General features: G+C 44.8%; 1 protein-coding gene across 3 annotated transcripts in view; it reads left to right on the forward strand.

The window, feature by feature from the left end:
• Window positions 1–1,182: 1,182 nt before the first annotated feature.
• The window catches only part of NME5 (NME/NM23 family member 5), a 39,962-nt gene continuing 25,745 nt past the window's right edge, over window positions 1,183–15,399 (forward strand). The window contains exons 1-3 of one of the 3 annotated variants that reach the window (XM_066591044.1): window positions 1,183–1,235; window positions 6,156–6,317; window positions 10,307–10,512. In XM_066591044.1, coding sequence (XP_066447141.1) covers window positions 6,165–6,317; window positions 10,307–10,512 — 359 coding nt within the window. In that variant the 5' untranslated portion in view covers window positions 1,183–1,235; window positions 6,156–6,164. Of the gene's footprint in view, window positions 1,246–5,567; window positions 5,740–6,155; window positions 6,318–10,306; window positions 10,513–15,399 lie in introns of those variants that run through there. The other 2 variants (XM_066591045.1, XM_066591043.1) reach the window with 2 other exon arrangements.

Raw genomic sequence — 15,399 nt, forward strand, 5'->3', positions numbered from 1 at the left:
CCCGCCTCCTCACATTGCAAATAGCGGAGAGGGGGCGGGAGCTCGGTGCACTGCCCCCAACTCTTCCAGCCTCCTCCCCCTGCAGAGAGAGACGCCGTATATCGGCCGACGTGAATACCCGGCCGATATACGTTCGTCTGAATAAGCCCTAAGGGCTTATTCAGACAGGAGTATATTAGTCGGTTTTCACGCCCGGCCGATATACGCTGTCCTCTCTGCAAGGGGAGGAGGCGGGCCTGGCTGGTAGCTAGTGAACTGAGCTCCTGCCCACTGCCACTGCTTGCAATGGGAGGAGGCGGAGCTAAGTCCAGCCCCCTCCCATTGCAGACAGTGGCGAGGGGCGGAGTGAAAGTGGGTTGTGATTGCGGAAGTATCGCGGGACGAACGGCTTCCATTGACTCAAGTGGAAGCCGTCCGTGCGGTTTTCCGCACAGAATAGAACATGCTGCGATTCTCCCCCCACGAGCGGAGGATCTCAGCTGATTTCCGCTGGTGGGCAGGGGAGAATCGTTTACCCCAGCATGTCCATGGCCAGACACTGCTATGGAATTCGCGGCGGGTGTCTGACCGCAAATTCTGCAGTGATAATCCGTCCGTGGGCATTTGGCCTATGGTTATTAATGATATGGAGATGCAGATTCAATTGTTCTTCTATGAAAACCTGTTTTCATTGTGCAAAAGTAATTTTAAAAAACCTCTATAAACCTGTTATGGCAGTAATCGTGCTGAGGAGAGAAGAAAGTTATGGTATTTTTACTGAATGCTGAAAAAACAAAACCCCCAAACTATGGTGTAATTTCTGGACTTTTTTCCATCTTCTTCCCCCCCCAAAAATGGAATAAAAGTTGTACGCATAATATCTACCTCAGAGCCATTAAAACTACAACTTGTCCCCCAAAACAAGCGCTCATACGACTATACCAACGGAGTCTGGCTCTTGCTATATCACAATGGAAATCGCAGGCTCCTTAGAAGACACAAAACAGGCTGGTCACTAAGGGGTTACACCCGAAAAAGACTACGCAACCGTTTTACTACAGCTACACCTGCGGGCCCGGGGCCCTGTCACGCCGGCCCGGCGGCTCTCTCATAGTTTCTGTATCGTTCTATTACATCATGTGGACAATGAGAAATCCAGACTGAGCCACACAGGACACCGTATCAAAGTCCTGGTGACTGTTGCCTAGGAGACGATATCGTAAACATAAGTTGTGTCGGGGCGCGCAGAGCAGCTTGTGAGTGCAGGTGATACCGGCGCTGTGTGTGTGAGAGTGTGTGAGGTAACGGCCGCGCTGTGTGTGTGTGTGTGTGTGTGTGTGTGTGTGTGTGTGTGTGTGACTGTGACTGTGAGGTAACGGCCGCGCTGTGTGTGTGTGTGTGTGACTGTGAGGTAACAGCCAGCAGGCAGGCACTGTATGAGCGTGAGAGGTGACGGCCGGCGCTGTGTGTGTGAGAGACTGTGAGGTAACGGCCGCGCTGTGTGTGTGTGAGAGACTGTGAGGTAACGGCCAGCAGGCAGGCACTGTATGAGCGTGAGAGGTAACGGCCGGCGCTGTGTGTGCGCGCGCGAGGTGACGGTCGTCGCTGTGTGTGCGCGCGCGAGAGGTGACGGTCGTGGCTGTGTGTGGCTGTGTGTGTGTGCGCGCCTGTGTGTGTGTGCGCGCGCGCGAGAGGTGACGGTCGTCGCTGCGCGCGCGAGATTTGTGACGGTCGTCGCTGCGCGCGCGGGCGTGAGAGGTGACGGCCGGCGCTGCACGGGCGTGAGAGGTGACGGCCGGCGCTGTGTGCGTGTCCGTGAGAGGTGACGGCCGGCGCTGTGTGCGTGTCCGTGAGAGGTGACGGCCGGCGCTGTGTGCGTGTCCGTGAGAGGTGACGGCCGGCGCTGTGTGCGCGTGAGAGGTGGCGGTCGTTGCCGTGTGCGTGAGAGGTGGCGGTCGTTGCCGTGTGCGTGAGAGGTGACGTAATGAATGGAGGACATTCGCTAAATACATGATGGGAGCCAACAGTGTCTACAGAGAAAAAGCAGCGACCTTTAGCGCTTAAACACACGGGCGCATAAGCTAATACGCTCGCCGCTACGGAGCATATTAGCGCATGAACATTTTTTTTTTGACTATTCACACCCCATGATAGTGCGCGGGTTTAAGACCTCTTTCACACAGGTGACAAAATCGTGTGATTTTTATTTATTTTTATTTTTCCGCGATGCGACAGCACTACAAACCGCATGTCTGTGCAGCCCATGGCTTCCAATGGGTTCCTTCACATTAGTGATGCTTTATAGGCTGCTGCACTGCAGGAATACAAAATCACAGCACGCTCTATACAGCTGCGACTTGCGATGTTTTGTAGCCCATGTTTCCCTATGGAGCCGTCCTAGGTGTTGCATCACACGAAAATGCAGTGCGACGCAACTTTTACAGCAGAAAATCCTACTGTTTAGCCCTAAAATAAACCCTGTGAGCCGCTGTCCGCTCCGACACACTTCTCTGCAGCTCCAGCACACTTGCTTGTAGTTTTTCCCCAACGCTTCAGTTTCAAAAACCCCTACGTCCAGGAAGCGCTGGCTCTGATTGGCTCTTGAGCACCACGGCTCAGCTTGACAAAGACCACATAGGTCGAAACGTTCCTCCTCCCTGTTTTAATATGGAACGAATAAAGGTTTGAAAAAAAAGCTCTTTCTACCTTTAACCCTTTCCAATCCACTGTCTGACGTCCGAAGACATTCTGATTGAAGGCTGTACAGCTCCGATGTCGGAAGACGTTCGGCAGGAAATTCTTATTGTATATTACTGGCTGCTTTGTTGTCGGGGGCCTCTCCAGCATGTCACATACCGCAGTATTGGCTCTAGCCAGCAGATGGCGCCATTGTATAATGGCAAGCAGAGAAAGCCCCCTAGGAAACCCTGAATCCAAAATTGGATTGCAAAGGGTTAAAGGGGTTGTCCCGCAAAATAAAGTAAAGGTAAACACTTCTGTATGGCCATATACATGCACTTTGTAATATACATCGTGCATTAAATATTGGCCATACAGAAGTTATATACTTACCTACGGGGGGTCCCCCCCCTGTGCTGGCATGCGCAGACCAGCTGTGCGGCGCAAGCACGCTGGAGCGGCCCCTTCAACGGGACAGAAGAGGCAGACTGCGCAAGCGCGTCTATTCGAGCCAGGAGAAGGATTTGGTCGGCGCCAGGGAGACGGGGACGCCAACACCGGGGGGTAAGTATATAACTTCTGTATGGCCAATATTTAATGCACGATGTATATTACAAAGTGCATGTATATGGCCATACAGAAGTGTTTACTTTATTTTGCGGGACAACCCCTTTAATGCTGCCGTATCTCTACTGATATTAGGATTTCTTGGGGGTGTTTTTTGTTTATTGACCCCATACGGCTTTGCATGTATTTTTCCTCCGCATCCTATTTTTGGACTTTATTATTTGAATGAGTGCTGTTGGATCCTACATCTATATACACGGCTCAGCTAGTCACTGCAGCGCTCGATGAACAAATCACAGGCATCGCATTGAATGGCTGTGATTGGTTTATCAAGTGCTGCAGTCATTGGCTGAGCCGCGACGTTCAAGAACCAATCACAGCCAGCTCTTCCTGAAGGTGGGGTTTTTGAACCCCTAACCAGGAAGCGCTGGGGGAAAACTACAAGCTAGTGTGTCGGGGACCTGCGAGGAGAAGTGTGGTGGAGCAAACAGCGTCTGTTAGGTGATGTATTGTGGTTCTTTTTGCAGCCACGGATTATTTTTGGGGTAGGGCTTTAAAATTTACCCCCCCCCCTTACCCCCCCTCCCCGCAAATCCCTGCAAAAGAGCTCTATAAAGTTGCACAACCTTGTAGCGACATAAAATTGCGATATCACCACAAGAAATTCCATAATATCGCACAAGACACAGAAATGATATCACTGCGATTTTCTGGCGGTGATATCGCTGTCGCCCGTGTAGAAGAGGCCTGAAAAAAAAAAAAAGTAAGAAGATTAGTCCTGCTCTATCTTTTTCGCACATAGACAAACTACACGCCAGATAAATGGGGTAAGTCCCATGTTTTCTTACATGTAGTATTAACGCCCGAGAATCCCGCTAGTCAAAAATCAGTGATTTCCTCTCGTCACACTTTGTGGCCACATAATGGGGTGAAATCAGGGCCATCTGAAGAAGCACCAAAGCATATATTCTAAATGCTGGGAAACAAAGCTCAGATAAGAGAGCAGCCCCCATAATCATGTATAGAGAAAAATATAAAAAAATTCTCTAATCCAAAAATAAAAATTAGAAAAATGGAAAATGTTTCTCCACCTGGCTTTAATTTAATAATTTTTCTTCTTGTGAACCTTTGATTCCGTGTGCGCCGTTTTCACAATTAAGACAGTACACAGTTTTGAACCATTTTACCTGCAAAAGCCACATTGTCATAAACAATCATTCCCAAATAGTGCCAATTTTTTTGTAAAATCATATAAGAAATCACTTTTCACCTGCATTGTGCAAAAAGCCGAAATAGAAATATTTTAAAAATTTTTTTTGCCCTTTTTCTTTGGGGAGCAGGAAAAGGGAATCCCCGCAGCCAAACAGCGCCAACGATCCCCATTGACTATAATTGGGTCAGCCTGCTTTCCACCCGCCTGTGCCCCGCTTTTTGTTCCGGTATTTTCAGCCACATCTGTGATAGAACCTCCAGCTGACGTTTCCAGCGCAGATGTGAAACCGGCCTTACTTAATTACACAGTAGAGAAGTCCTATGTCTTCTAAGCAAAAACAAGACCAACTACATGTAGGTTGACTGAGAAATAAAACCACGCTCTGGTCTAAAAATTACTCATGTCTAATACTTGAAGATGTGCCTAGTCAGAAGGGGAAGGGTGAGGGGGGTTAAATCTACTGTTCAGAAACTGGTCTTAAGTAAGGAGCTTGTCATGAAATTGTGAATCAGCCATAGAATTTAAAGGCTTGATCCGGTTATTGATTCTACGGGTGTTAAATCAGGTCTTAGGCCTACCGCACGCAGACACTTTTTTCCGTGATTAACGCAGCGTTTTCAGCGGCACGCTAATCGCGGTATGACGCTTCCGTTGTTTTCAATCGAGCCTCTCCTACAGCCGCTGGAAAGCATCACGCTTTTCGAGTGGAGTCTGTTCTATTTTTTGGCATTTAGCGTACCTCATCAATGATGAGGTATGCTAAACCCCGCTGTTGGCCGCAGGTAGCTGCATGCAAAAGTAAAATCGCAGCAAAGCCAAACACCTGTGTGAGGGAGGCCTTAAAAAAGGAGTTTGGTTTACTCATGGAAGGGGGAAGAGGGAAAAGACTACATCAATGTAATATGTATATCAGCTTAACATGTCTAAGAATAATAAAGAAATCTAAAAAGATTTAATAGGTGTCATGGTGCTAGAGTTTTTCGGGCACATCCTATTTTAGTGTGATATCACAACTTCTGCACCAGACCAGGTGATGCGCCTGCTGTTGAATGCGTATTGTTATGTAGTGTTGCACACCAAAGAGATCACACCTTCCTTCTGTATTGCTCCAATAGGCTGGCTGAGGTGAATGACAGGCCAGATTGCCTTTGTGTCTGTGAGGGGATTTTATTCCAGCTACTCCTGTCGGAGGGCAACGGCTATCTAATTTGATCTTTGGTCCTGCTCTGTGATGTTGGGATCACCTGACTTCCTTGATGTGTGCATGGAGTGCAGGAAGATACTTTGGAATCTATGAGCTGGTAAATTCGGAAACTAGTTGTTAAGTATCTTGTGCATTTAGGTGGTTCTGTCCTATATGTTTCTACCCTGGTAGTTAATCAGTCTTATCTAGGGAAATTCAGGCTTCTGTTGCAGTGTCACCCTTTTCAGGATGGGTGCTCCGCTTAGTAGGCCGGCTTGGCTACTGTTAGATCAGGGATAGACCTTTGTCCTTGCTTGTCTGTTGTCTAGTGCATCTTGCCCATCTGCAACTTTTGGTGTGCCTAATGTCTCTCACCCTCTCCCCTGTCCTTTTTTTGTAGTTTTTTTTTCTCAGACATTGACGGGTTCTGAATAAATGTTTTAAAAATATTTTGCTGCCCTAAAGGTGTGTAGAATGCATATAGGAAATGTGTTTTTTTTTTTGTGATTTTAAAAGTATAATTTATGTTTGTAGCACAAGAAAATGAGTGAAGAACAAATGAAAATCAAGGAACAGTTCATGGTAGCTCCTAGGATACATGTTGAAAGAACCTTAGCGCTTATCAAACCAGATGTTCTCCATAAAGCAGATGAAATTGAGGACATAATTCTCCGTAGCGGATTCCACATTGTTCAGGTAATATTAAATGCACTCAATGTTGTTATGTGGCAATATAGTAACAGTATGCAAGGCTGAAAAAAGACAGATGTCCATCCAGTTCAGCCTATTACCCCCAATGTTGACACAGAGGAAGGAAAGAAAAAACAATAAGGTAGAAGCCAATTTTCCTCATTTAGAGGAATAAATTCCTTCAAATCTTGCAATCAGAATAATCCCTGAATCACCGACCATCATTAGTGATTATAACATAATATTGTATAGCTGAAGAAAGACATCCAGGCCCCTCTTGAACTCGAATTTGCCATCACCACGTTCTCAGGCAGAGAGTTCCATTGCTCTCTTCTGAATACACTGGTCAATTCTTATGGCTAAAGCTACAATCTCCTCTAAAGTACGAGGTGATGGAAATTAAGTCATCTTATCTTTTCAACTTGATCTGATAATCCGAAACAAAATTGTCTCTTAAGAGTCGGATCATTCCACTGGGTATCAAATGACTACCGCCCAAACTAAGTACAGTAATCTTCTACTGGACCTTTACTCTGTCAGAGAGTATGAATCTTACTTTTGGCTGAAGCTAAACAGTCAGGATCATAATAGCGTAAACCCTTAGCAGTGATAAAAACATCTACTGAAGTGTGGGGAAGGGAGAATGCCTGTAATAGACAGATAATAATTCCCACCCCCTGGGCCTCTTTGCCCGACGACTGCAGTTTTATTCTAAAATACAGTTTACAGGACTCCCGAAACATCACAAAACCTTGACGCTTCCCAGAAAACCGATCTGGGAGTTTGAGTCTAGGCTCCCTTGAGGTCCACTAGTCTACTGAGCCGCACAAGTCCCTCAAGCGGCTTACCTGCTCTGAAAAGGTTGATCCCACTAGTGGTAGGAGCGACCGAGAACCAGTCTGAGGTGCACTGGTGACAATTGACTCTAAACACTAAGCCACTAAGACTAAGGAATTTTAAGTATGAAGTTGAATGTAACACAAATACTGAATGCAGGATCTCTGGGCTATATCAGGATACACTGATATAGTAAGATGGCCAGTACACTGGATGTATAACTGGCACCTCTTGTACTAAGGGGCCAGTTTAAATACCTTTTACGTGTAAAGAGGTAGCCTGACTAAGCTGAAAGACGTTTTTAAGCAGATATCTATCTATCTATAATCTATATATAAATTTGGTACTTCCGTGATCATATTGACCCATATAGAGAATAAAGAGAACCATTTTTACAGCACCATAAAGGCTGTAAAAACAAACAATAGTGTGTCTGGTGTTATACCCTGCTTGTTGAACAGGGATGAATCCCATCTGGTATTAGTTTTAAACGTGGTAGCCATATCTACATGGCAATATTTTTGTGAATATTTTGATATCATAGTTAAGAAGTAAGATGTGCCTATAGCTAGGGTTGTTGATCAAGGGATTATTCCAATTGCCAGATTGGAGTCAGGAAGGAATTCTTTCCTTAAATGGGGAAAATTGGCTTCTAGCTCATTAGGGCTTTTTTTGCCTTCCTCTGGATGAACTTTTGGGGGGGAAGAGGGGTAATAGAATGGGATGGACATATATCTTTTTTTTTGGCCTTGCATACTATGTTACTATTCTTAAGTGATTGGCTTCAAAGTCACCGTGATAAATTAGTACAACATAAAGGAAGGAACGGGCTCACCTTTAAAAAAAAAAAAAAAAAAAAAAAAGTAAATAACAAATGGAAACAGTGCAGTTCCCGGTCACATGATCGGCGTTATCCAATGGATAACTGCGATCATATAAAGTTAAACTTTTATTTTCTATTTTTTACCTTTTTTAAGTGTCACCTTCCCTTACGGATCATATCCGGGAGGGGAGATGAAATTCCATACCTAAGGCCCTCGGGCTAATCCGCGGATCTTACCCCAGCTTCTGCACCCGTCGCCAAAATGGCTGGCACATGCGCAAAAGCCGTGGATTGCCGAGGTAATTTAAAATCTCCCTGCTCCTCGCTCCCAAATGTAGCCCAGAGCCTGGAGATTTCACGGGAGGCTGTGAAACGCTGTCCCTGGTCATATGATCGCCGTTATCCAATGGATAACGGCGATCGTGTAAAAGTAAAAACAAAAATTTAAGTTTCACCTATCCTATCACGGATCCAATCCATAAGGGGAGGGGAAATTACTTACCTAAGGCTGCCTGTCCACGGGCGTTGCGAAATCCCGCGGTGGATCTCCGTTGCGGGAGCCGCCGCCCAGGAGCCGTCACCTGGGAGCAGGAGCCAGCAGATGGATTTCCGCGGTGAGCTTGTCAGATAGGCTCACCGCGAAGATTCGCTGCAATTCGCAGCATGCTGCAAATTGCTAACCGCAAGCGGAGCATCGCTATGATTCTCTGCTCATGGTCAGGTAGGGTGCGCTTTCCATAGCAACGCTATGGAGGGCGTGCACTGCGTTCTCTGCAGCCAGATTATCTCCACGGGGAACGCAATGAATATTCCCTGTGGACAGGAGCCCTAAGGCCTCTGGCAATGTCACCCGACGGGATCTTTATCCACTGAATTTCCCCAGCTTCAGCGCATGCGCCCGCCGGCAAAATGGCGGATGCAAGCGCAGAAGCTGGAAAGGGCCCGGGAAATTTAAAATCTCCTTGCTCCTGGCTACTTAAGGTAGCCGAGAGCCTGGAGCAGTAACCGAGGGCCGCGGTGAGTGGTCCCCTCACACGAGATAAAAAGGTAGCAATCTACCTTAGGCCAGTCTCACACGACCAGAGAGAAATTGCAAATTCCACATGCATTTGATCTGCAGTAATACGCAGATCAATCATATGCATTGGATTACAGAATTCCGCTCACATTATTGGTTCGGAATTACGTAATCTATTTGCAGAAAACAGAACGCAGCATGTTCTATTTTACTGCGGACATCCGCAACATAGAGCCCCTTGTGCTCTATGGTCACAGATATACCTGCAGCTCATACACAACTACATTGTATACAGGCTGCGGGAACCCACATCATCGCTAAGTGACGGTGCGGGAAATATAAACAAAGAAAGACGTAATGTGCATGACTGCCTTTGTGAATACGCAGTTATGCGCAGTACATTATGTGGCCGTACGCAGGGCCACAGCCGGGCTCACAGCTTGGACCCGCCGCGAGCCTCCGCAAGTGGATCTCACATACGGCCGTGTGAGCCTGACATTCAGATCGCTATCTGTAATACGTAATTTACAAGAAGTACCGGGAACGCTCGCCTTCCTGCAGTTCCAGGAGCAGCTTTTTGAACGCCTTCTGTTTGAGATCGCCGCACCTCAGCAAGCTTACGAAGCCTCACAAAGCACTACTTTTTACACCCCATCCCAGCCACCAAGGTCAAGAAATTCCCCCCAAAAAGTGTCGGGTTTGCAGGAAGCATGGGAGGAGGAGCAGGAATACCCGGTTTTATTGCTCCATGTGCCCATTTCAAGTGGGCCTGTTTTGAGACATACCACATAGTTTTCATAATTATTTTTATATAAGATTTAGGGAATGCCAAAAAGGGGGGATTCTTTTTAGGGAGTCAATTTTTTTTTCTGCACAAGTGAGTAATGGGGCCTGGAATTTATTCAGTGGTGCCCTGAAATCCAACAGGTGTTCCCTCCATTATAGGCCTAGCCATGTGTCCAGTAAGCAGATTGGGGCTACAATGGGTATGTTTCTGAACACGGGACAAATGGGGGTATCCATTTTGAAGTAAAAGTCCTAATTCATGTGTGTGCTGTACAAAAAAACCTGTTTTTAAAATGACACAATAGCAAAAAAAATGAAAATTATTTTGCTTAGATTCATTCAAAAATTGTGGGGTCAAAATACGTAGTAAATAGGTAAATTAGTTAAGGGGTCTAGTTTGTGGGGGTTCACATGAAGAAAGTTTCATTTCATTCCAACAACTCCTTGTAGGGATGGATTTTTTTTACACACATATATTTATCTCTATCTGTGAAATTTAATATTTGTCATGTTTTTATAAATATTTTGCAGAAAATGAAAGTCCATCTAAGTCCAGAAAAATGTAGTGACTTCTACTCTGAACAGTATGGAAAAATGTTTTTCCCTAGTTTGACTGCTTACATGAGCTCTGGTCCAATAATTGCTCTGGAGCTGGCAAGACACGATGCCATCAACATTTGGAGACAAGTAATGGGACCATCAAATAGCTTGGATGCAAAAAAAACTCATCCTGAAAGGTAAGAATTTTTCTTTATTCTTTACCACTTAAATGGGTTGTCTCAGGAAGACAACTTATCCTTTTATGCCCTATTATTGCCCTATCTGTTTTTTCCTCCGCATTTTCTGACAGCCATAATATTGTTATTCAAGGGGGGCTTTACACACGACGACTTTTGCTCCTCTGCTTTCACACAGGAGTGATAGTTGTTTAGTGAATGGAGGTGGAACGTGTTGGAGATCTTTCAGCCACCTGCCTCCATTCACTATGGACAGGCAATTTTTCAAAGATGAACGATTGCCTATTTCAGCGAGCTGAAATGATGCAACTAGTGACTACTGAGTGAATTCTCGCTCAGCATCTCATTGGGTCCCCATGTTTACTTTGAAAAACTATGGTTCATTTGATTTTTTGGGGGCTGATAGATGTCCCGTGTCAAGCCACCCCAAGGTCCCTTTTTTATCATATGTATATAGCTCATAGGCGTAGCGTCAGGGGGTGCTGGGGTCGCCATGGCGACCCAGCCCCTGCGCTCAGGGGGCCCCGAGGCCGCCCTCTGCAATACCAACATGCACATTTAGTGCATTAATTGCTGGCCGTTCTGACTGCAGCAAAATTCTCATCATGTGGCAGCCGGAACATGTGCATATGTGTGTGTGTGTCTGTCTGTCTCCCTCCTTTGTCTATCTCATATCTATCTATCTCATATCTATCTATCTCATATCTATCTATCTCATATCTATCTATCTATCTATCTATCTATCTATCTATCTATCTATCTATCTATCTATCCCATATCTATCTATATACTATCTATCTATTCATCCATATATCTATATACTATCTATTTGCTATCTATATACTATCTATCTCATATGAGATAGATAGATAGTATATAGATAGATGAATAGATAGTATATAGATAGATGAATAGATAGTATATAGATAGATAGATGGATGAATAGATAGATGGTATATAGATAGCAGATAGATAGTATATAGATAAATATGAGATAGATAGATAGATAGATAGATATGAGATAGATAATGTATAGCTAGATAGTGTAAAGATATAGTATATAGATAGATATGGGATAGATAGATAGTATATAGATGGATAGTATATAGATGGATAGTATATAGATGGATAGTATATAGATGGATAGTATATAGATGGATAGTATATAGATGGATAGTATATAGATAGATATGAGATAGATAGTGTATAGATAGATAGTATATAGATAGATAGTATATAGATAGCAGATAGATAGTATATAGATAGATATGGGATAGATAGATAGTATATAGATAGATATGGGATAGATAGATAGTATATAGATAGACACGTGTTCAGAAAACGCAGCTTGAAATCGTGGCATTTTTAGCAGGATTTCGTGCAGCGTTTTTGAACACAGGTTACAGCGCCTGACTGCGCTTTTTAATGCACCCCATCGTTGTGATAGGTGATGAGATGTGTTAAAAACCACGACAACGCAAAAATAGAACAGACAGCTCTCGAAAATCACAGAGTTAGAAACACTGCGTTCGAGCGCAGGTTTAAGTAAGCTCATTAAAATCTCTGGGAGTGTTGTACCGCGGTTAGTATGGCGCTGGGGACACCGCGCTGATAGCGGTAAAAAGCGGTGTGTGTGAGAGTGGCCTGTGGGGCTACAAACAAATGTTCATGTGCAGGAAATGCGTCATGTTTGGAAAGATTACGCCAAGGGGGAGATCATGTATGCAGCACGATCTAGGTATGGGTACAGGGGAGTGTGGGGTGGAGGCCCAAGGGGGGGCCCCGAGCTGAACTTTTGCACCCGGGCCCCTGAGCCCTTAGGTACGCCCCTGATATAGCTCCATAGTTGATCAAGTTAAGAGAAGACACTGATCCATCAGGTTTAATCAATAAACCACTTTATCCAGAGGAAAGCAAAAACCCCTATAAAGTAAGGGCCGATTGCCCAATTATTGGGGACAGGCAGAATAAATTCCTGGATCAGTGTCCCATCTCCATAAATCATATACCCATAACTTGTAATGTTATATCTTTCAAAAAAAGCATTGTAATGGTCTGGAGTCAGGATCAGAGTCCTTGATTTAGTGCGGAGTAAGCTGTAGTTTGTAGTTGTCATTTTAGCATGCGTACGACCATTCCTTTTTTTTTTCTTTTTTGCAGCAAAGGTGAACAAAAACCTTCAATTTTGGTGTTGCATATTTTTTATGGCCTTTACCATTAGAGAAAAATAATGCTTTAGTTCATTAGTGTGGAATTTTTTAAACATGGCAATACTTATTGCATTTATTTTTTGTTTCTGTTTTTTTATACAAAATATGGGAAAGGCAGATTTTAACTTTTAATATTCTAAAAGGATTTTTAAAAACTTTTTTGCATTTCTGTTTAGTCCCTAAATGGGAACTGAATATTGCCAGAATGTGCAGACAAAAATGTCAGTAACACTATTTCATGTTTGAACCACTTAATGATCAGTGACATACATGGGTGGGGGTGTGGGCTGACTTGCTCTGATAAGCCACTTACCACTTACATGCAACGGTCAATAGTTACCACAGCATATAGGTTGTTTCCTGGGGAAAGGGGAGACCCTTCATCTTCCCATTAGCAGTGTTCCCCCAAATCGGGGGCTGCCACTAAATAATTTTTATAATAAAGATATTATTTAAAAAGTTGGGGGCGTGGCTTGACATGCAGCAGGGTCCGATGCTCATGGAGAGGGCTCTACAATAATTCGTAAATCCTGGTTCATCTAAGGGCTTTCTCACACCAAAGGGTCTTGAAATCATCTGCAGCATTGGCTACATCCTGTGGGTCATCTTTCCAGTGGCACCTAAAGCTCACTTGCTGTTAAAACTGTCCATAAATCATCAATACCTAGTGAGGCCTACATACAGCTGCAACCTCGGCCTGACATGATTTCCCAGCCTAATGAGCACCCCATCCCTGTGCCAGAACGCTTGCAGTCAGTTTAGTGTCCTGGACTCAGCATCTTACCTCTTACCTGATGGTCTAGATACCTGCTTCCATGAGAATCTCTCTAGCCATGGATAGCACTGTGCTTGTATCTCCGCCTAAGACTTGATCCTCCTGCGGCCGCCATCCTGGCTAGACGGTAGCAGCGGTATGGTCTTGTTCTCAGTAGTGGCGAGCGTGTAATCAGGTTGAACACTTTCACTCCCCAGCTCCCTGCCTCCAGCTGCATTCTCCACCTCAGAACAAACACCTAATCTAGAGAGAGATATAACCAGCTCCTGCAAAACCAGGAACGTGGAGGCGTGGAAGCCTATCCCTGACTAGAGATCCTGTACTAGGCACGATTACTGCCACCAGTTACTATTTTCACCTGGTAAGGCTTGCTTCAATATTTTCAGGACTATAGGAATGGTCTGTATCAGGGGTACATGAGCACCAGGGGCTACATGCAGCCCGCAATGCCATTTTGTGCGACCCCCCCCAATCATCTGGACACACAAATATCTATGTGGCATGTGGCTGCTTACATGTAGTTTCCATACCAGGGTGAAGAGAAGTGGTATATAGCAGGGCAACAGGAATATCTACAATGGAGAGAACCACATGCATTGTCTTCCCTCTAAAGTGCTGTTTTTGGGGGAAAGGAGGGGGAGTGAGGTGTTCGCTATTTTACCAATAGGTGGGAATCCTGGAAGTGGAACTTGCTTCGATTCATTATGGCTTATACTTTGGATAAAAAATTAATGTCTCAGAAGGGAATACCCTTGTGGCTCCTGGAACTGCTTCAGTACGGCAATGTGGCCCTCAGATCAGAAAGAGTTGGGCACCCCTGGTCTATATATTCATCCGTTGTTACCTGTAAATCCAGTGACTCAGTCACACAACAGAACTCTCCTGCCATCTACTGGCCACTGTTATTATTTCTTTATTCCCTTATTATTTTCTGGTTATCAACAAGTATTACCAGATTGCATCAAAGTATACAGTTTGGGGTACTGTGAAAGGCCTCTGACCCAGTTTTTTTCAGACTATGCTTCGGATGTTCTGCCTTTGTGTCAGTTGCAACCAAACCCGGTGGGCAGTGGCTTGCCTGTAACATGTAAACAGATTTTCTGTTTTCTGATAAACTTTTGCCTGAACAATCTACGCAGCTAGAACTCTTTTCTCCCTTTACTTGCATGGTCCATAAAAATAACAGGTTAACTTCTAGCCCCTAAACCCCCCTTTTCCCCAATAAAAACCCGACATCCAATGTTTCTTTAGCTCTCAGCCTGCAACTCCCTTGAAGAATGCACCTTCCCCATCTCTTTCCAGGTCCCTACCTAGCCCAGTTCTAGAGAGCTCCCTTGACAAAAGGGTATGGTGTGGAGCCCAGGACCCTCAGGTTAGTGAAGGCACCCTGCCACGTGACATGAGAACTACAGCCCCTGTTAGCCTGTTGCATTAACCTCCGGTGCTCCACACAGTGAGCCTAAAAGACTTGGAACCCACTATTCAATCTTTGTTCACTTCCCTTCTGGCCTGTTCTCAACACCCTACTGTGGAATTAGACAGAATCCATTGTGTTCTTGGTCCTAGATCAGAGGACATTTCCCGCCCACGGGACATCATGTGTCTAGTACATTTTTATTGGATCAAGAACGCCATTCTTTCTGTTAGGGGAAGAAAATCCCCTTAAAGTGGCAGGGATAACAGTACAAATCTTCCCAGATTTAGCCAGACGGTACCCTTCAAGTGCACAAAGCTGTTCAACCACTGCTCAATTCTTTTTGTAAAAAAAGATCCATTATAAATGGGAAAACCCATTTCAGCTGGTGACTTCTAAAGATGGGAAATCTGGTCTTTTCCAATCCCCCTTTTAAGTTCCTCAGCTTGTTAGATCTCCCTATGCTCTCCATTCTGGATTGGGCCACC

The sequence above is a fragment of the Eleutherodactylus coqui genome, chromosome 2 (genome assembly GCF_035609145.1).
Source record: "Eleutherodactylus coqui strain aEleCoq1 chromosome 2, aEleCoq1.hap1, whole genome shotgun sequence".
NCBI lineage: Eukaryota > Metazoa > Chordata > Amphibia > Anura > Eleutherodactylidae > Eleutherodactylus > Eleutherodactylus coqui.